Source organism: Zalophus californianus, chromosome 4, assembly GCF_009762305.2.
Source record: "Zalophus californianus isolate mZalCal1 chromosome 4, mZalCal1.pri.v2, whole genome shotgun sequence".
NCBI classification, from domain to species: Eukaryota; Metazoa; Chordata; class Mammalia; order Carnivora; family Otariidae; genus Zalophus; species Zalophus californianus.
In genome coordinates this window covers 137,460,014-137,477,287 of record NC_045598.1, presented here as the reverse complement: position 1 = coordinate 137,477,287, position 17,274 = coordinate 137,460,014, and the positions used below count along the sequence as shown (strand labels likewise).

Below are 17,274 nucleotides of genomic sequence, written 5' to 3'. Positions count from 1 at the left end.
CTATGGTTATCTCCTTCGGTCCTGAATGTTTTTTTTTTAAAGGGGAACAGATTGAAGACCTCGCCTGCTGTGCTGGCCTGTCAGAGGGAAAGAGAAAAGAGAGGCTGCCGGCTGCCCTAGGAAGGAAGTGAGTCAGCAGGGCACAGGTTTCCTTCAAACTCTAATTATTGTCTCTTTGCTTAGGGGATTGTCTAATCCAATGGCCACCCTTTCAAAATCTGAACTCCAGGGTCAGATACGTGAAGGGGCAAGAGACCAGACCGAATCTTTATTAGTTCACAGAACTCCAATTCTTTATTAATCACAGCTTGCTCACAATGACATACAGGAAAATAGCACTAATGAAGAGTAAATATGCAGGCAGCAACCTTCAGGAGTTGGGATTTGGGGGAGAAACGACTTCAAAACTGCGATAGGTACTTATGGTGGGTGTCTGGTGATTCTTAGTTGGCACAAATGCCCTGCCTAGCCCCCTTAGCTGTATCAGCCCTCACAGATGGAGTAAATTTCTTTTTATTTTAATAGGCAGGATTGCCTCACACTGGGGAAGAAAGACCAGCTTGAGTGAAAGTCCGCAGTGTTTTTGATCTTGTTCGTGTGTGTGTTTTAATGCAACAACCAGCTCACAGTTTCCAAGTGGAAAAATACTCAGTAGCATCATGTACTTGTACTATAGGTAAGAGCTTAAAATGAACATCATCAATCATGGCATCCACAAATAAGCCACCTGACACATTAAGTAATTCATTCCATCAAAAGAACTTAAACTAGAGAATTAAGCCCACTTCATGAAGAGCGATTTCATGGCTGCTTGAACCATTTGGATTTGGATCTGTGTTCAGCAGTTTTAAGAGGTTCAACTTTTTGCTTCTACCCAGACTGATCTCAGATCTGTCTTCTCATCCATCCCTTTCTAAAGCCAAAGCACATTTGTAGCACATAATCCAGTAGAAGCAGAAGTAAATGCTATGAATGGTGTTTGTTTTTTTTTTTTTCTCAGCCTGGTTTTGTAGTTTCTAGACAGTTAGTAGATTATGAGTGAACAAATGTGGAGGTTTGCATGGAATCATAATACCTGTAACCTAGGTATGGTCTTAGTCAAGTTCAGAGATTACAAAGCTGTCTAGGTCATTAGGCAATGGTGGGTTTCTAGCACCATGGACTGTCTACTGACCTCATTTTTCTGTTGGAATGAAAAGGGCAGGGAATGGAGTTCAACATGAGGGCTTCAAAAAGAACAGACCTAGCAAATTCATTTGAGTGGAAAGACACAACATCAAAAGCCTGTTACAGGACATGTAAGATTATGAAATAACTTGCATAATGCAATACTTGTATTTTTTAACAAAAATGTAAGTATTTACAAAATAAGATCCAAGGTATTTTTTAAACATCAAGCAAAACATTCTGCAAAGAGACCGCATTGAATTTTTTTTTAATTTTTGATTCTGTTTTTTGTTTTTTATAATGAGTTCTTTTTAAACCATGTCATACATTTCCCATACTGATATCGCATGATCCATTATAATATAGGCAGGGGGATTTACTAACGGTGGGGCGTGCCATACCCTCCATCACTTCAGCCAGAAAGTTCAACCTGGAGCTCCTTGTTCCTGCGCACCTCGGCAGCATGCCTCTCCTGGAAAACACCAAAGGGAGAAGCAACGTCACAGAGCCCGGCTCTCTGCTCCACGGAGACCCAGGAAGGCCTGCCTACTCCTTTACAGGGTACGTGTCTCACTGGAAGTCACCCAGTTGTTTGGTGTCTATCTTTAGGAAATTTTCTCATTTCACGAGACATGACCACAGGAGACCCAGGAAGTATCATATTATGGAGGATCTTATAAGACTTACAGCATCTAAAAAAACCTTAATGCTATATTTGATCAAAACTATGATCGAAAGGTCCTATGATTAAGAGAATTTTGAATATGACGACTACTATCTAAATCCAGGAAGTAGCAATAAAACATCACATTGTTGCTTACCCTGTCATTTTTAATGGTTTCTTTTTTTTCCTCTTCCTGAATATGTTAAGGGCTTTATAATTGCCAGTGGACACTTTGAGAGGATTAATTGCAGGAAGAAGGCTTTTTGTATGTTTCCTAAATGCTTACTCTGTTTGTCAGGGTCTTTCAAAGCTTGAGTCCAAATAACCTTTCCAGCCTTACCCTCTACTCTTCTCCTACATACACATACTTGGTGTTTTTGTATAATGGAGTTGTCTTTTCATGCAATTTTTAATGCTTGAGATTCCTAGTCTTCTGTCTCCATTTGGTCAGGATCATAAACCCACTCTTTAAAGCCTGTAGCAGTTATGTCTTCCTCCACGAAGATTTTCAGGAGATCACAAAATAAAATTAATCTTACTTTCCTTTTGAACACCTGCATAAACCTTTGCTTATGAGTGGCAGCCATTTTATTTTAACTTCTACTATGGGCATTCCTGTTCTTGTCTCATCTTCTATATTAAGTAGAAGCTTATATATAAGCTCACTGAAGGCCAGGACTGTATTTTCTCACTTTTGTTACACTTGCTGGGCATAGCAGAGTGTTCTGCACTAAGCCCGTGATGGGTGAATATTTATTTACATGAGGAACTGAGGCGCTAAGTTTGGTTTGGGAACTGAACTTTCTGTGGAGGAAAGTGAGGGGAAGGGTGGATCAGGTATTTTTCAGTACACAGTTCTATACTGAATGACTATAAACCCCATGTCTTGCATATCATAGGTACTAAATAATTGCTTGTTGAATTGAAATTGTAAAATGCTAAAAATTATTAGTATTATTTCTTTTTCTACTTAGAGTATTATTTATATTGCTATTTTTTTCCCCCTGTAGCTCCAGAAATTTCTTCTGGCTCTATGGATTCCCTTAGTTCAGGGGCAAAGACCTTGGCCAGCTATAAAGTAAATCTTACCATTAAACTCGATTAATCTCAATGAGTCCCTGCTTTCTGTGTTCTTTATAATACTGAGCATTTATTAGGCACTTAATAGGTAAGCAGTTCTGCATAAATACACATTTTTACCTGTCAAGTTCCCTGTTCCTCCTCACAACAATCCCACGGTAGAGGCATTATTCTGGTTCCCATTTAACAAATGAAGAAACTGAGGCATGGAAAGCCTACGCCACTTGCCCAAGATCACAGAACTAACAAGCGGCAGAGCTGGGACTCCACCTCTGGGAGCCTGGCTCTACAGCCCACTCTGTTAACCACAACTCCACAACCTCACTGTTAGCAGAAGGAAAAAATTTAATAGTTGTGCGGAAACATGTATCTTTTCAAATGTGGGTGCTGGGAGAAAAAGGCGTATAACATCTTACACTTCCTTCAAAGATAGAATTGGAGTAAGCAGGAAGTTGACTCCAGTGAGTTGAAACACAATTTTATTTAATTGGTTTAAATGAGCTTTTTGTGTATGTTGAAAAGCCGTGACGAGAAGGGGGAAAAGGCTTATATAGGGAAGTCACGTCTGTCCCATTTAGAAATATCACAGAGGAAGGAGCAGAGACACACCTGGCCCTTCCTTCTTTTTGTCCCGCCATCGTGAGGAAAAAGATGCAGCAAAATCTTTCTCATGCAGAAAGAAGCTCATTAGTGAGAGCTGAGCTCGGACAAAAATTGAGAAAAAGCCCAGACCATCAGTATACTAGAGCAAAATAACAGAGACCCAAGCCTAAGGATTGATCTAAACTCAAATTTCTAACAGGGAGCATTATAATTAGCAATCCTGGGCCTCCCTGGAGCACACTTCTTATGAAACTCAAAATTAATTGTAAGGAAATGGGTTCCGCTACAGGAAAGAACAAATAGATCTGTGAGCTGAAGAGAAACATTAAAAAAGGGAAAATAAATAATTTCTGAGTTTCTAGGAGAAACATTGTTTATTTTCAGGTAGTTTAGTAAATATGTTATTTGAAAACTTTGTATTCAAATCCCCAAATATATACCCATAAAATTGTAATTTGACTTTCTATCAGAATGTGGGAGAATCAAAGGGCAGACATGCGGGAGGTTTTCAACATAGTCTTTTTTTTTTTTTTTTTTAATCAGGAAACCGCAATTGTTAGAAGTTATTAAGGTAGTTGTGATGCTCATCAAAAAGTCAAGGCTATTCTTTGACAAGATGCATCTCATTATTGAGCTTCCACTATTCGGCGGGTGCTGTCATACCCTTGGTTGAGACAGACTGAAGCAGATCTACATTTACAAAGTTCTCTGCGATTTCCCTCCTTCCTCCCATCAATATAAGGGAAGTGTAATATATCATCTTTTAGCATTGTATGCAACTATCCCCTTGATATGCAAACATGTATGAAAGGAAAAGTTAGGAGAAATTCCAATTCCTTAAGAAAATGTGATTAGAGAGATTTCTGTGCTGGAAGCCAAGAAATATGAGGTCTTCCTTTTTTTTTCTTTACCTTTTAATGTCTCCTTTGCCTCACTAGGTATCAAATACAAACCAGGGATTTGAATTAGATGACCCAGAGTATCAGTTCCATCTATGAAATTCTGTTATATGAGTCTATTTAAATGCAAAACGAGGTCAATCAATATCATCAAGAATTCTTTTGACAAATGACCATGCACTTGCAAAACAAAAGTGGGGTCAGGAGTGAGCTGTGAGTGCCAGGAAGGCACGTTTTCATATATATTAAGATGACAGTGGTCACTGGAGTATAAACTTCCAATGGTACTGCCAAGCCTGCTTACTGAGCATTGTTTGATGATTGACAAAGAATTGCAGCTTTAGCTTAGTATGGATGTTGGGAATCAAAAAGACATGGGTTCAAATCTAAACTCTCTGGTCTACTTAGCTTTGTGATCTTGACCAAATGGCGTAAACTCTCTAAGGACAAAGTCCCTCAGATGTGCAACGAGGACAATAACAGTATCTCCTTTCAGGGTTGTTGTTTGGATTACACGCAATAGTACATGCAAAATGGCTGGCCTACAGGGACCAATCGGTAACAGCTAGTTTTAACTCCTCTTTTCCTTTCATTATTCATTCATCTGATATGTTCAATAGTAAATACTTACATAAATGGCACTTGTGAATAAGAATGAACCCCCCCAAAGAAACAAAGTCAGATGAGAAGAATAAAAATTGACCACAGATGAAAACTAATGATGGCCGAAATCTTGATCTAAAGCATTATGTAGCATCAAAATCATCCTTTAGGAAAAGAATCACAGAATCTTATTCCCTCAAACTATTTTTATTATTTTAAGCTATATCATATCATGTGATGTGATTGTCACTGAAATAATGGCTATAATGTTTTCACTTCAACTTTTCTCTATTGTTAGAGGTGAAATTATCAGTTATACTAAAACAACTCTTATTTCTTAAGTACTGTCCTTTGTGGTTGGCTAGGCAAAGTAGCTGTCAAGGCATCTCCTTTTTTTGTTTCTCTCACTCCTGAACACCATGGAAAATTCCTTTGGTCTCTGCCACAATATTATGATCTGGGCAGTCTTGGCAGTAGCTAGTGAGTGGTGGGATTGTGGTATAAAAGCAAGAGGATGTGACACCATTTGAACTAAGTGGAGAATTCAACAAGCTTCAGTGGAAGTCCTTTCAATTGACCTGCTAGGTAAACCAACATTCTCCATCCCCTCCATCATCCTGCTATCTCCTAAATGTTGGGTTGCCTGTGAGGCTGGGAGGCTCTTCCCTATTATTTCCACATACTTTTCCTCTCACTGGTTGAGTTATATGCTTGCTTGCAGTCATTGATATTTCCAGTCTGTTCCACTAGCTAGTTGAAATTTAATTATATGATTCAGTTAAATATTACAGTAATAGAAAATTGTGAGGGTGGAGGGTAAGCTTTGGAAATACTCGAGAAAGGGAATTATGATCAGATATTGGATCGACTATAAAAGCGAGGCGAAATTGTAAAAAAAGAAAAGTTGTATAGATGCTATATATCCATATTATTTTGCAGATGTCTTTAGTCCTCACCCAATTTTAAAGAAATTGAAACTGTAAGACATGGCTAATGGGGCATAGGTGGAAAATGGGGGGGTGGGGAAAGGACATGGGACCCCTATTAACTGATCCACTTCTCACAAAGGTCCTGGCCTACATCGAAAGATTGGTGATTGGCTGGACATTTAAATGTTTGATGTTAAACTTATGTGTTTAATGAATGTATGTATTATTGTTAAAATGATTATACCCGCTTTAACTGATCTTTCAAAATTACCCACTACAGATCCTGTTCGGGTCTGATGAGCGAGCTGTTGCTACTCAGGGTTCCTGGTGGGCCAGGCAGCGAATTTTCTGCAGGATGCTGTCGAGCGTTAGGGGAGGAAGGACATGTTAGGGGAGGCAGAAAGTGTCTCTTTAATCCTTTCTGTGTGGCAGGAATAGGGGCTTTTCTGTCTCCATCTCCGTCTCTGTCTCTGTGTCTCTTTCTATTATTCTATTCCAAGAATAAGAACATTTTAAACCTCACCAGAGTGTCACTCATAAACCACAGACTACACTTTTGAGTCCTGGGGATGACTATTTATGTCACTCAATTTGAGGACTGTTGGGTATGTGTAATTTCGATTTGAGTGACATAAACAGATCAGCCTAGTGTAGCTCTTTGTGGCATAGCCACTCCTTCTTCTACACCTTTCTCCACATTTGATTCCTTTCTATATAATAAGCTGGAGTGTTGAGGTGAGGTGTTATGAAAACAGAAATTGAAAAAAAAAGTGTAAAATTCTTTTCTGAAGGAAAAAACAGTTTTATGGAATTAAAAGATTAAAAGATTAAAAAATATTTAAATATAATTTATGACAACATAACAAAGCATATTTAAGAAGTCTTTAGCTCAGCAGTTCTCAACTCCTGCTAAATATTAGCGCCGACTGGCAAATTTTAAAAGTAATACTGAACTCAGGGTCCCATCCTGGACAATTACATTGAAATCTCTTAGTTTAAAGAGTACTTCAGTGGATTCTAAAGTGCAATTGAGATGGCTTTTGCTTTCAGCTTTCAGTTTTAGCTAAAGACTCTGAGCCTAACATGGCTGGGTTTCAAGAAATTTGTTGGACATTATCAGTGAATGACACCCAAGAAACCATGGACACCACGGGAAGACATGCTCTGCTCCGATGCTCTGTTCTCTTACTTGAGGGGTGAAGGGCAGGGTCAGGGGAAGGCAGAGTGCTGGCAAAAGCTCACGTGGAATTGTTTCACGTCTCCTGGCTAATTGTTAGGGTCAGTGAGGCCTGTCAAAATGGTGGGAATTTAGTGTGTTAGCCTTGATGTGGATTTATTTTTACTCACATTTTCCCAGTGCCTTTGTATTTACTATCTTTATTGGTTCATATGATATGTTGACTTATTCTCTAATTTTTGCTGCTAGGTTATTTTTGCTGGGTTTTATATTGCCTGCATGGGGAAAGAGATGGTTAATAAATGCTCTTTGATATTACACCCCCTTCCAGGTTTCTAAGTACACAGTCAGTACTCCATAAATACTCATTGAATGGCTAACTCGTTAATAGGTCTCATTTTCAGTGGTAATCATCTTTTGATGCATCAGATTCCAAAACAGGTTATGTATGTTAGCAGTTTCATGCATTTTCAGCATTACTATTGTTACTGATTCTCTTTTTAATTTTAATCTCATTGCAGTAATTTCATTCAAACAAAAGGCTAGATATTGGTAATAATAAAAAACTTACTTTGTCTTATTTTAGGAAAAAGAACACATATTTAAAATATATCAGAAAGAAGTAAATTTGGTATTCCATAAGGAATACTCCACTTTATGGAGAAGATAATAGATCTTGGCTAACCCTGGCCAAAGATCTCATTAGATTTGAAAAGCATCTCTGCGGCTATGAAATACCAGGGGAAGTGTGGCCTTAAAAATGATCTGCGCTGTATCATTCAGCATGGGATAGAACACTGTCAGCTGAGATTTAAATCAGAATAGGCTATAAACCCCTAGTTCTCAAACCTGGCTGAATACTGGAGTCATCTGGAGAGTCTTAAAAAAATATAGATGCCTGGGTCCCACCCCTGGAGATTCTGCGGCTTCATATCAGGAATGTTAAGCTGTCCACAGGTTAATTATTTCCAGGACAAATTGCAAGTCTGTATGCATGTGTGTGTGAAAAGGGGTAGAGACTAAATCTGGGTGAGAATGGGGAAGAGTGCAAAAAGGTGCTGGGCAGGGAGTGAGTGAAGAGAAACACACCGAGAAAAAGAAACTGCCTATTAAAATCGAACACTTCTGGAAATACTAGTTAAAACATGGAAGTTTCATGTACCATTTTATAATTGAAATCAAGAGGGACATGCTGCATATTTGTATATGTGTAATTTCAAAGAACAATCATGGTCTTGGTTGTTGATGATATAAATCTTGCACTGGATACTAAGGTCTAATGGAAAATCCTGGAATATGACCAGCATGTCCCATCCCTAGCAACTCCACTTGATTTTTTTTTTTTCCTTTCTTTCTTTCTTTTTTTTAGGGTCTAGGATATGAGAGAGTTGACTCGTAATTATTCAGAGCAGAATACATGGTGGTCTTTTGCTGTCCATGGTACCAGCTTTAGTCAGCAAGAATCTCCTTGGTTGTGCATAAACGTGTGAATGGAGGATAAATGGAGGCAGACCAAATGGCTCAAGGTGAAGGGCATAAATTTTACCCAGTAGGACTTTGCTCTCCTGCATCTCAGCAAAGTACTTGCTATGGTACCACCATGTGTAACATGCAGAGAGCCGAAGTGCCCCTTCAAATTCTGACCTGATGCACTTAGGTGAAGCACAATGACATTGTTCTGAGAGTGTTGGAAGCACTAGCTTAGATAAGTAAATTAAATTTTTTTTTAAAGATTTTATTTATTTATTTGAGAGAGAGAGAATGAGAGACAGAGAGTACGAGAGGGAAGAGGGTCAGAGGGAGAAGCAGACTCCCTGCTGAGCAGGGAGCCCGATGGGGGACTCGATCCCGGGACTCCAGGATCATGACCTGAGCCGAAGGCAGTGGCTTAAGCAACAGAGCCACCCAGGCGCCCATAAGTAAATTAAATTTTAACTTTAAGGTTCTGACCAAGGCATTCAGTGGCTCTCCGTTCCTGCCCAGGTCACCTAGTACTTTCTCTATACACCTCAGAGAGCATCAGTGTCCTGCTGTGTCAGCCCACACACGCTTCCCCAGCAATGCTTTCAAAAATTCCTCAAGAGCACAGATGCCCACCAAAATCTCCATGGAATTAAATGTATATATTTTTAGGTTTTATGCCTGATTTCTTTTGGTTCTGGACTGATATTTGTAATCAGAGAATGGGAGTGAAAACAGTCATCAGAATAGATGAGAACATCAGAATAGGGTTGCCTGATTCTTAGGTGAGATGGGCCAATTCTAGTAGACGACATGAGTTTTCCTAAGAAATACTCAGAAAACAGGAGGCTGATCTTGTCTAGATCTTAATGCTCTGATGACAGGGGGAGTCCTACTTTTCTCTCCAGTGCCGACATGTCATAGCACTCAGTACTGGTGCTGGGGACAACTGCTCAGGAAAGGACTGAGGTATTGTTTCTCAAAAAATCATATTTCTCAATGCTTCATCCAATTTCTGGAGATGGAAAAGCTAAACTATTTATAGCTATACATTTTCAAAGGAAAGTTTTCTGGGTGGTGGTGGTGGATAGATAGCAACTGAGCCCGCATAAAGGAGAGAACACTTTCCAGAGAATCTCCAGCACTGCTCAGCCTGATGGAAGGGTTGGTGAGAAGAAAGGCACCAGGATATGAGAACCTGGGGAAATGAACATCCCTTACTAGCTCCCCTTTGCTTTGGTTTCATGAAATGTTATTATACCCTAGTTTTCCATGTAGATTTTCCTACATGGAGAGTATGGGCTTCTCATTTTTTTATAGATATTCTGTCATTTTCTGACAAATGTATTTTTCCAAATTACTATTTATATATTTAGCATTACATTTTAGTGAAGTAAATATTGAATTTATTATTTTATTACATATTATTGTTACTTATTAATTATTATTTATGTGGCATATTTCATGTTTCCAGTTTAGTATTTTTCTAATAGACTGGTTCTTCAAGTTTGTACAGAAGTCTTTTCTATACTTGAGAAGCATGGATCAGCCTCCCTGAATTCATTCACCGCTAAAAAAATCTGACACAGTTCTAGCTTCAATGTTGGATTCCTATTCCTCTACCACGGTGCAGTGCCCATGAAGTCAGTGCTACCATGGGAGAACCTGCCCAAGGGGTTGGCTGTCTCTTCACTTGAAGCAAGTTTTGACTAAGTCTCTGGTGCCGGGGCATTTGAGAGCTCACCCAGCTGTGTTGCATATGAACACATGCTTATTATGCCCAGAACTTTGCCGGGATTACCTTTTCCTGCAGACGTTCAATAATAGCAGCTAGATTAGCCTCACGGTTTTCTTTAATTTGTTCCATTTTCAGGATCAGCTTTTCCTCCGCCATTTTGCTGAAGTTGTTGTTCTCCTCCAAAGCCTTCTGAAGGACTTCTCGCTCATGTTCCCTCTTCTCTGCCAATTGTTTCAGCACCTGGGCCTCCTGAGACTGCGGAAGAAAAACATATCCATCTTATAGTCACCCACACGCAAACCTGGCAGAACAATGGTCCACTGATTCGAGAGTGTTCTTTTCAGATGAACACTACTTCTAGCCTTGAGCACTGTTACCATTCAGTACTCATCAGCATGGCTTAGAGTTATCTATAGAATGTGGTTAGCTGAAATTTCAGCTGTGAGTTTTCTGGATGCACTGTCTTAGAAGAAGCATTTAACGCCGACTGAGGAGTTTTTGTTTTTTAGAATAAGAGGGGAGGGCAGTGGGGGGATAGGTTAACCTGGTGATGGGTATTAAAGAGGGCACCTACTGAATGGAGCACTGGGTCTTATACACAAACAATGAATCATGGAACACTACATCAAACACTAATGATGTAACGTATGGTGAGTAACATAACCTAATAAAATTTAAAGAAAAAGAATAAGTTGCTGCTAAGCATTTATGTAACCGGGGATGCTGCAATTAATCACTGGATAGCAGCATCCATCGAAGCCTAAGGAAAATACAGGAAGATTGGGGCAAGTTCTAGTCTTTTCCCTGCCCCACTTTTTGATCAGCTATAGGCTGAGTCCTGCAGTAAGCTTTTCAACTCTAGCCAATCAAATCGCCAAATTCATTTTCTCATTTTATTACACCAACATTCCAACCACCCCCCCACCTCCAATCTGCCTGTTTTTCTTTCATTAGCCAAATTCTCTTTGGATACTTGCAAACGGTGCAAAGTTAATGTCCACTTGGCCACAGAAAATATAAAGCTCTTGTTCTGGCCTCCTCTTGAGCATGCTGAGGTCACCTGGGTAATCTTTGAAACCCTGTGGTCCTTAGTGATTAGAGCAGAAACATCAGAGCCAGATACACCCCACCCAACATCCCTCCACATTTTGTGCACTGTAATCCTCCTGCAGCATCAGGAGGCTGTTCAACTCTATACAGTGTAGGTTAACTATCACTGAGGTGCTTGATAAAAATGCAGAGGCCTGGTATCTACCCCCTCCCCTAATTCTGATTCTGTGGTTCTTTCCTAAGATCCAGGAATCTGTATTTTTGATAAGCTTCCCCAGTGATTCTCATGCAGGCCATTCACAGAATACCTTCTGGAAAATGCACTGGCATGGTCTATGGCCTGTGTTGGTGATTTAGATGTGCTATTTAACTTGATTTTTTCCTCCATAAGATGCAGCTAAAAGAAGTCTTACTCAATACTGAGCTATCCAGGTTTTTTTTTTTTTTAAGATTTTATTTATTCATTTGAGAGAGAGAGAAAGAGAGAGAGAGCACGAGAGGGGGGAGGGTCAGAGGAAGAAGCAGGCTCCCCACTGAGCAGGGAGCCCGATGCGGGACCGATCCTGGGACTCCAGGATCATGACCTGAGCCGAAGGCAGTTGCTTAACCAACTGAGCTGCCCAGGCGCCCTGAGCTATCCAGGTTTAAGACTATTATTGCACACTCATTGTTCCTGGGTAATGCCTAGCACTGGCTGGTGCTCTGAGGTGAGCCTTCACAGGAGTAATTGTAAATGGCACATCAGAAAAAATATTTCATAGCTTGTCAAATATTGATTACTATTAAAAGCATTAATAGGAAACCATTTTAGGTAACAGTGGTCACGGGGCCTTACAGGAGAGATCTTGGTACGTAAACACTGTGAAGTTTGACAGGGGAAGAAACTTCTCTTCAGGTACAGTTCTACAGGAATGGTAAAATCAGGCAGCCTTAAGACTCTTTGCTGATGTGTTTATTCTGAAGTTCATCAGGAAGGGGTCTAGTGACTCACTGGAGATTAGAACATTCTGGGAACTAGCCCTATGTCTTCTTTTAACCCCCAAACGGTTTCACTGACATCTTCAGTAGACTCATCACATTCTTGCTTTGTTGTAGTTTACAAATAACCCAGTATAAAAAATAACGAGAAAGTGTTAGCACAGAATAAATTCAAAATCAAATGGAGCCTTTTGGGAAGAAACACGAAAAAATATTTTCTAGCTGGTTCGTCCTCCTGCCTCTAGGTGGGACTATAGGTAAAGCATCCTACATTGATTTTGCTTCTTTACTGCTACCAGGACTACTGAATTGTGACAGAGACACACTAACTACAGATGTGTGTGTTTGTGTGTGTGTGTGTAAAGTTTCTCTCTGACGGACTCCAGGGCAAGGGATCATGTGCTTGCTGTTCTTCACTGTATCAGCTCACAGAGACAGTTACCAGAGAGTTATCATTATCAAGGGGCAACTGAGTAACTTCTAATTTTCAGGTGCTCAAATTTACTCTGGCACTTTTAAAACTGTGTTCTAACTTACAGTTTGTATTTGCATTCTTAATTTTCTTTTGTGAAAGACCTAAAGACAGTCAGGAGACGTCAGGGGAATAGAATTGAGAAGGGAAGCCCTGGAGATTCAAAGGACAATATCGCAGCCCATACCTTTTCAAATGCCTTGCCTTGATGGCGCACATGTGGTCTGCGTGAACAAACACTCCCACAGGCCCCATCGTCAGTGACGGAGGGCGGCCTTACTGGGTGGAGTGTTTGGCTCCGTTTGAGCTGCCTCAGTTAATGGCGTTAGTACTTTGGCAGCCACTGGAGCTAAATGAGACTACCCAGCATCGATGTCAAGTGTATTTCTTTAGCACAATTAATGGGGTGAAACAGAAAACAGAAGGCAGTCCAGAGCATTCTTATGTGAGGCCACTGCTAAATGACGAAGACCCGCCAAACCGGGCCACTTCAGGCCTGCTCCTTCCTGTAGTTTCTTTTCTTATACAGAGGGAAGGTTATATTCACCATCGCCTCGACTAACCCATTTTTAGGATCTAATGATTACCTGTGTTTCAAATATTTAAAGCTCACATCCATTAAAAAAAAATATGACATGAAGTTGATTATGGAAAGAATTCCACACTGAGAAAATATTTAATGATGGCGCCCTCTTTTGGCTTCTCCTCACAAGTACTCAACTCTTAAACACATTCTTCCGCAGAGCTAATAGTCTTGGGGCCTTTACCTCAGTTCCTAAGGTCTCCATAATTCCACTGCTGAGACAGTCATACTCCTTTTTCTTTCTTTTGCAGCTTAGCACCAGATATCATTGCCTACAACTTCTCTGACTTTATTCTTGGGAAGACATTGATTCTCTCATATATACACCTTAATCTCCCAAGGGCACCTGGGGGCTCAGTTGGTTAAGCCTCCAACTCTTGGTTTTGGCTCAGGTCGTGATCTCAGGGTGGGGAGATGAGCCCCTCATCAGGCTCCAGGCTTAGTGGGGAATCTGCTTGAGATTCTCTTCCCTCTCCCTCTCCTGCTTGTGCTCTCTCTTTCTCTCTCAAATAAATAAATCAATCTTAAAAAAAAACTATACCTTAATCTCCCAGTCACAGCCTCAAGGAAGAAAACTGGTTATGATTCTAATATTTCTATCAGTGAGCAAATAAAGCTCACTTTAGTTTAGAAAACTGCCCAAAAAATAAGGTGCGTGTGAGGATAGAATAAAAATATGTGCTAGACAAACGTGGAAATATTTCCCTTCACTTTGGCAGAAGTAAAGTTCTCACTGCATGGTGGAAGAGGTGTTTTTATTTTATTCCTTGCTTGGGCGGATTGGCAGAAAAGAAGCCCGACTGGGAGGCTTGAAAGGTAGGATTTGCTAAAAGTTGTTAAAAATAAATTGTTTAAGGGAAAAGGATCTGACCATGGAGGACCATCTCTGAATAGCATGTACCTCATATAGAAGATCACTGTCACACTGAAATGGAAAATTAGGGCATGATAATCATCAGCTGATATAATGCAAATGTCAAGGCAAACTATTTATAGAACCGAGACATCCAGCAGGACATTCTGGAAGATCAGGGAACCTTCTCCACCTTGCTACTGTAATAACGGAGGCAGAGAACTGGTGAAAACCTTTTCTAGGCATAAACCTCCCCACAATGAACTCAGTATCACTGAAATGATTACATGAGACGTACATGAAGGGAAAAATAATGAGACAGAGAGAGGAGTTATTGTACATTTAGGAACACTTTAACATTTTCCAAAGAGGTTCATTACCATTCCTTGTATCAGAGTATGAATTTAATTACTATACAAATGATATGGAAGATAAATTTGAGTTAAGTGGTTTATAAAACTCACTTTATTTTATGTACACATAAAAGATTTAGGACTATATTTTAGACAGTGCTAGTGTCCCACTTACTTCGGAAGTGAACACACTTCTAGCCCTTTATTTTATGTCTCCTTTCATCATTTGGATATATTACTTGCCACTAACTAGATCTCCTAGCATCTGAGTGTCTTTACAGTGTTAAGTTAGAGGATGTGTCTCTAATTTTTGGCTTTACTGTTAACAATGAAAAAAACATTAGTAACCCAGTTGGAATATAAATAATGTCTTGTTAAGATATGATAATTGAATATAATTGTGTAAAACAAAAGGGTGCCATATTCACTTTGTGTTGAAGAGTGAGAAGCATAATAAAAACTTAAAAATGATTAAAACCCAAAGACCTTTAGAGTGAGCTCTTCTGCTAAAGCCTGTACTGAGTTTACTGTAGTGAACTCCCAGAACTACGGCGGGGGGTGCTCTTCACTGAGGGGACGACACACATGAGGGTTCTGTGGACCAGGTGTCAAATTTTCCACGGAGCAGATGCTTCCCGAATGTTGAATTACAAGTAATCTAGCACTTTAGCTCATAATCCATTGCTGTACAAACCACCCCTCTCTTTTCCTGGACGCAACTTTAATTGCCATCTATGAGATGCCAACAAACAGAAGAGGTAAGTCTATCAAGTTTGGGGACTCATGGTCCACTTTATTCTATTTTGTTAAAAATGAGCAGTGCATCTTTCTTTCAGAGATTCGGGGACTTTGGAGTTGATAGGTGCCACTATTGTCAGTATGGGTATCTCACTGAACTGGTTTGAGTAGTGCTCTTTTTAATTCAATCTATTTGAGGGTGAGATTTTATCCATCTCATTAGAATTCTTATATTTTCATCATTTTTTCCTAATACTAATTTTTTTTCAGGCCACTGGTAGCTGGGCAGACCTATTTATATACCCACTACCCATCAAACTGTTTCTCCTTCTTCATAACTTGATAAATAAATTTTATAATATTTGAAAATATTTATGAAATGCATGGTAACATTTCAGTATCTTTGTTAATAAGAAACTTCTTTTCTTTATAAAATTGTGAATTTTTGAAATCAGAGAGGGACACAAACCATAAGAGACTCTTACCTATAGGAAACAAACTGAGGGGTGCTGGAGGGGAGGGGGATGAGGTAACAGGGTGATGGACATCAAGGAGGGCACTCGATGTAATGAGCACTGGGTGTTATATGCAACTGATGAATCCCTGAACTCTACCTCTGAAACTAATCATATACTATATGTTTAATTGAATTTAAATAAAATAAAATTTAAAAAATTGTGAGTTTGCTGGACTATATAGTCTCTATGGACAGGAACCAGATGTGTTTTTGCATAATAATAGCAAATTGTCCCACAGTGCTTGTCATGTGTCTTCATGTAGGATAGGTCTTCTGGTTCTCACATTAACTCCACAACAGAGGTCCTATTATTAGTCTCATTTTACAGATGGGTAAAATAAGACATAGACAGGTTAGTGACTTGTCCAAGGTCACACGGCTATTATGTGGTAGAACCATACTTTGATTGCAGGTATTGTCTTAAACATACGTTCTTACCCATTGTGCTTTTTAAAGATTCTCTTCAACACTATGGTTGGCTTATGATGGCCATCTAATTTGTTGCCCAAACTGGGGCACTTATGAGATTGAAATGATAATACTGATATCAGAAAAAAACAGGACTAAGCTGGAGTTGTGCTGGGCCAACTGGGATATGGTCAGCTTCGCTCTGATGTTTCTTGTTAAACGTTTGTTGAATGACTAAATGGCTGGCTGGCTGAAAGGATGGATGACTAAAGTGTTTCACCCAGGTGGGTCAGTTGCAGTATGGAAACTTTGATTTCAAAATATGAGCTTCAAGCTGACCTCCTGAGATAATTCTTATGGAGGCGAATGCTGATTCCCAGAGATAATCAAAGAGAGGAGGAAAAGCAGGAAAAAGGCTTATTTCTTGTGTAACCAATTTCTTCTCTGAACCAATCAATGGGGCATTAATTCTGGTTCAAAGGAGCCTGAGGGAGGATTGTCCAACCTAGTAACCAGATGGCCTGCGCTGCAATAGTGTCAGCAGATGGTGTGAGGAATTGGGGACACTGCCAAAACATTTATCTCAAAGTGAGTTTGAGCCCATGTGGACATGACTCTTTGGCAGCCCTCGAGCTGTCAATCCAGAAGGCCTCTGCAACATAGCCCAGGTCATTGGTTCCCAGATGTGGTCCCTAAACCCCCTAAACTCCCGGAAGCAGGCCTTTTGATGATACCAATGGAGGGGAAAGGGGCTCATAGCTTTCTTTATGTTTTAGAAGTCCTATCAGAAATCATATTTCACCTTTATGTCTATGCCTATTTTTATATTCACACTGAGTTAGAATTAAGTCAATCTAGTGAGAAAATGCTTATTTTTTATGATAATCAAAAATATTGACAGTTATAGATTCCTTTGATTATAACCATGGCAAAAGGAATTTATTAATACTATTATATTAATTTACTAATATTATTATATTAATTTTATACTACTATTAATA

The 17,274-nt window shown here is 39.6% G+C and overlaps 1 protein-coding gene across 1 annotated transcript in view; it reads right to left on the bottom strand.

The window, feature by feature from the left end:
* Positions 1-271: 271 nt before the first annotated feature.
* STMN2 (stathmin 2) overlaps positions 272-17,274 on the bottom strand; it is a 49,755-nt gene continuing 32,752 nt past the window's right edge. The window contains exons 4-5 of the mRNA XM_027580541.1: positions 10,385-10,576; positions 272-1,639 (exon numbers count right to left, since the gene is read on the bottom strand). Of these exons, the coding sequence (XP_027436342.1) occupies positions 1,580-1,639; positions 10,385-10,576 (252 nt within the window). The 3' untranslated portion in view covers positions 272-1,579. The remainder of the gene's footprint in view (positions 1,640-10,384; positions 10,577-17,274) is intronic.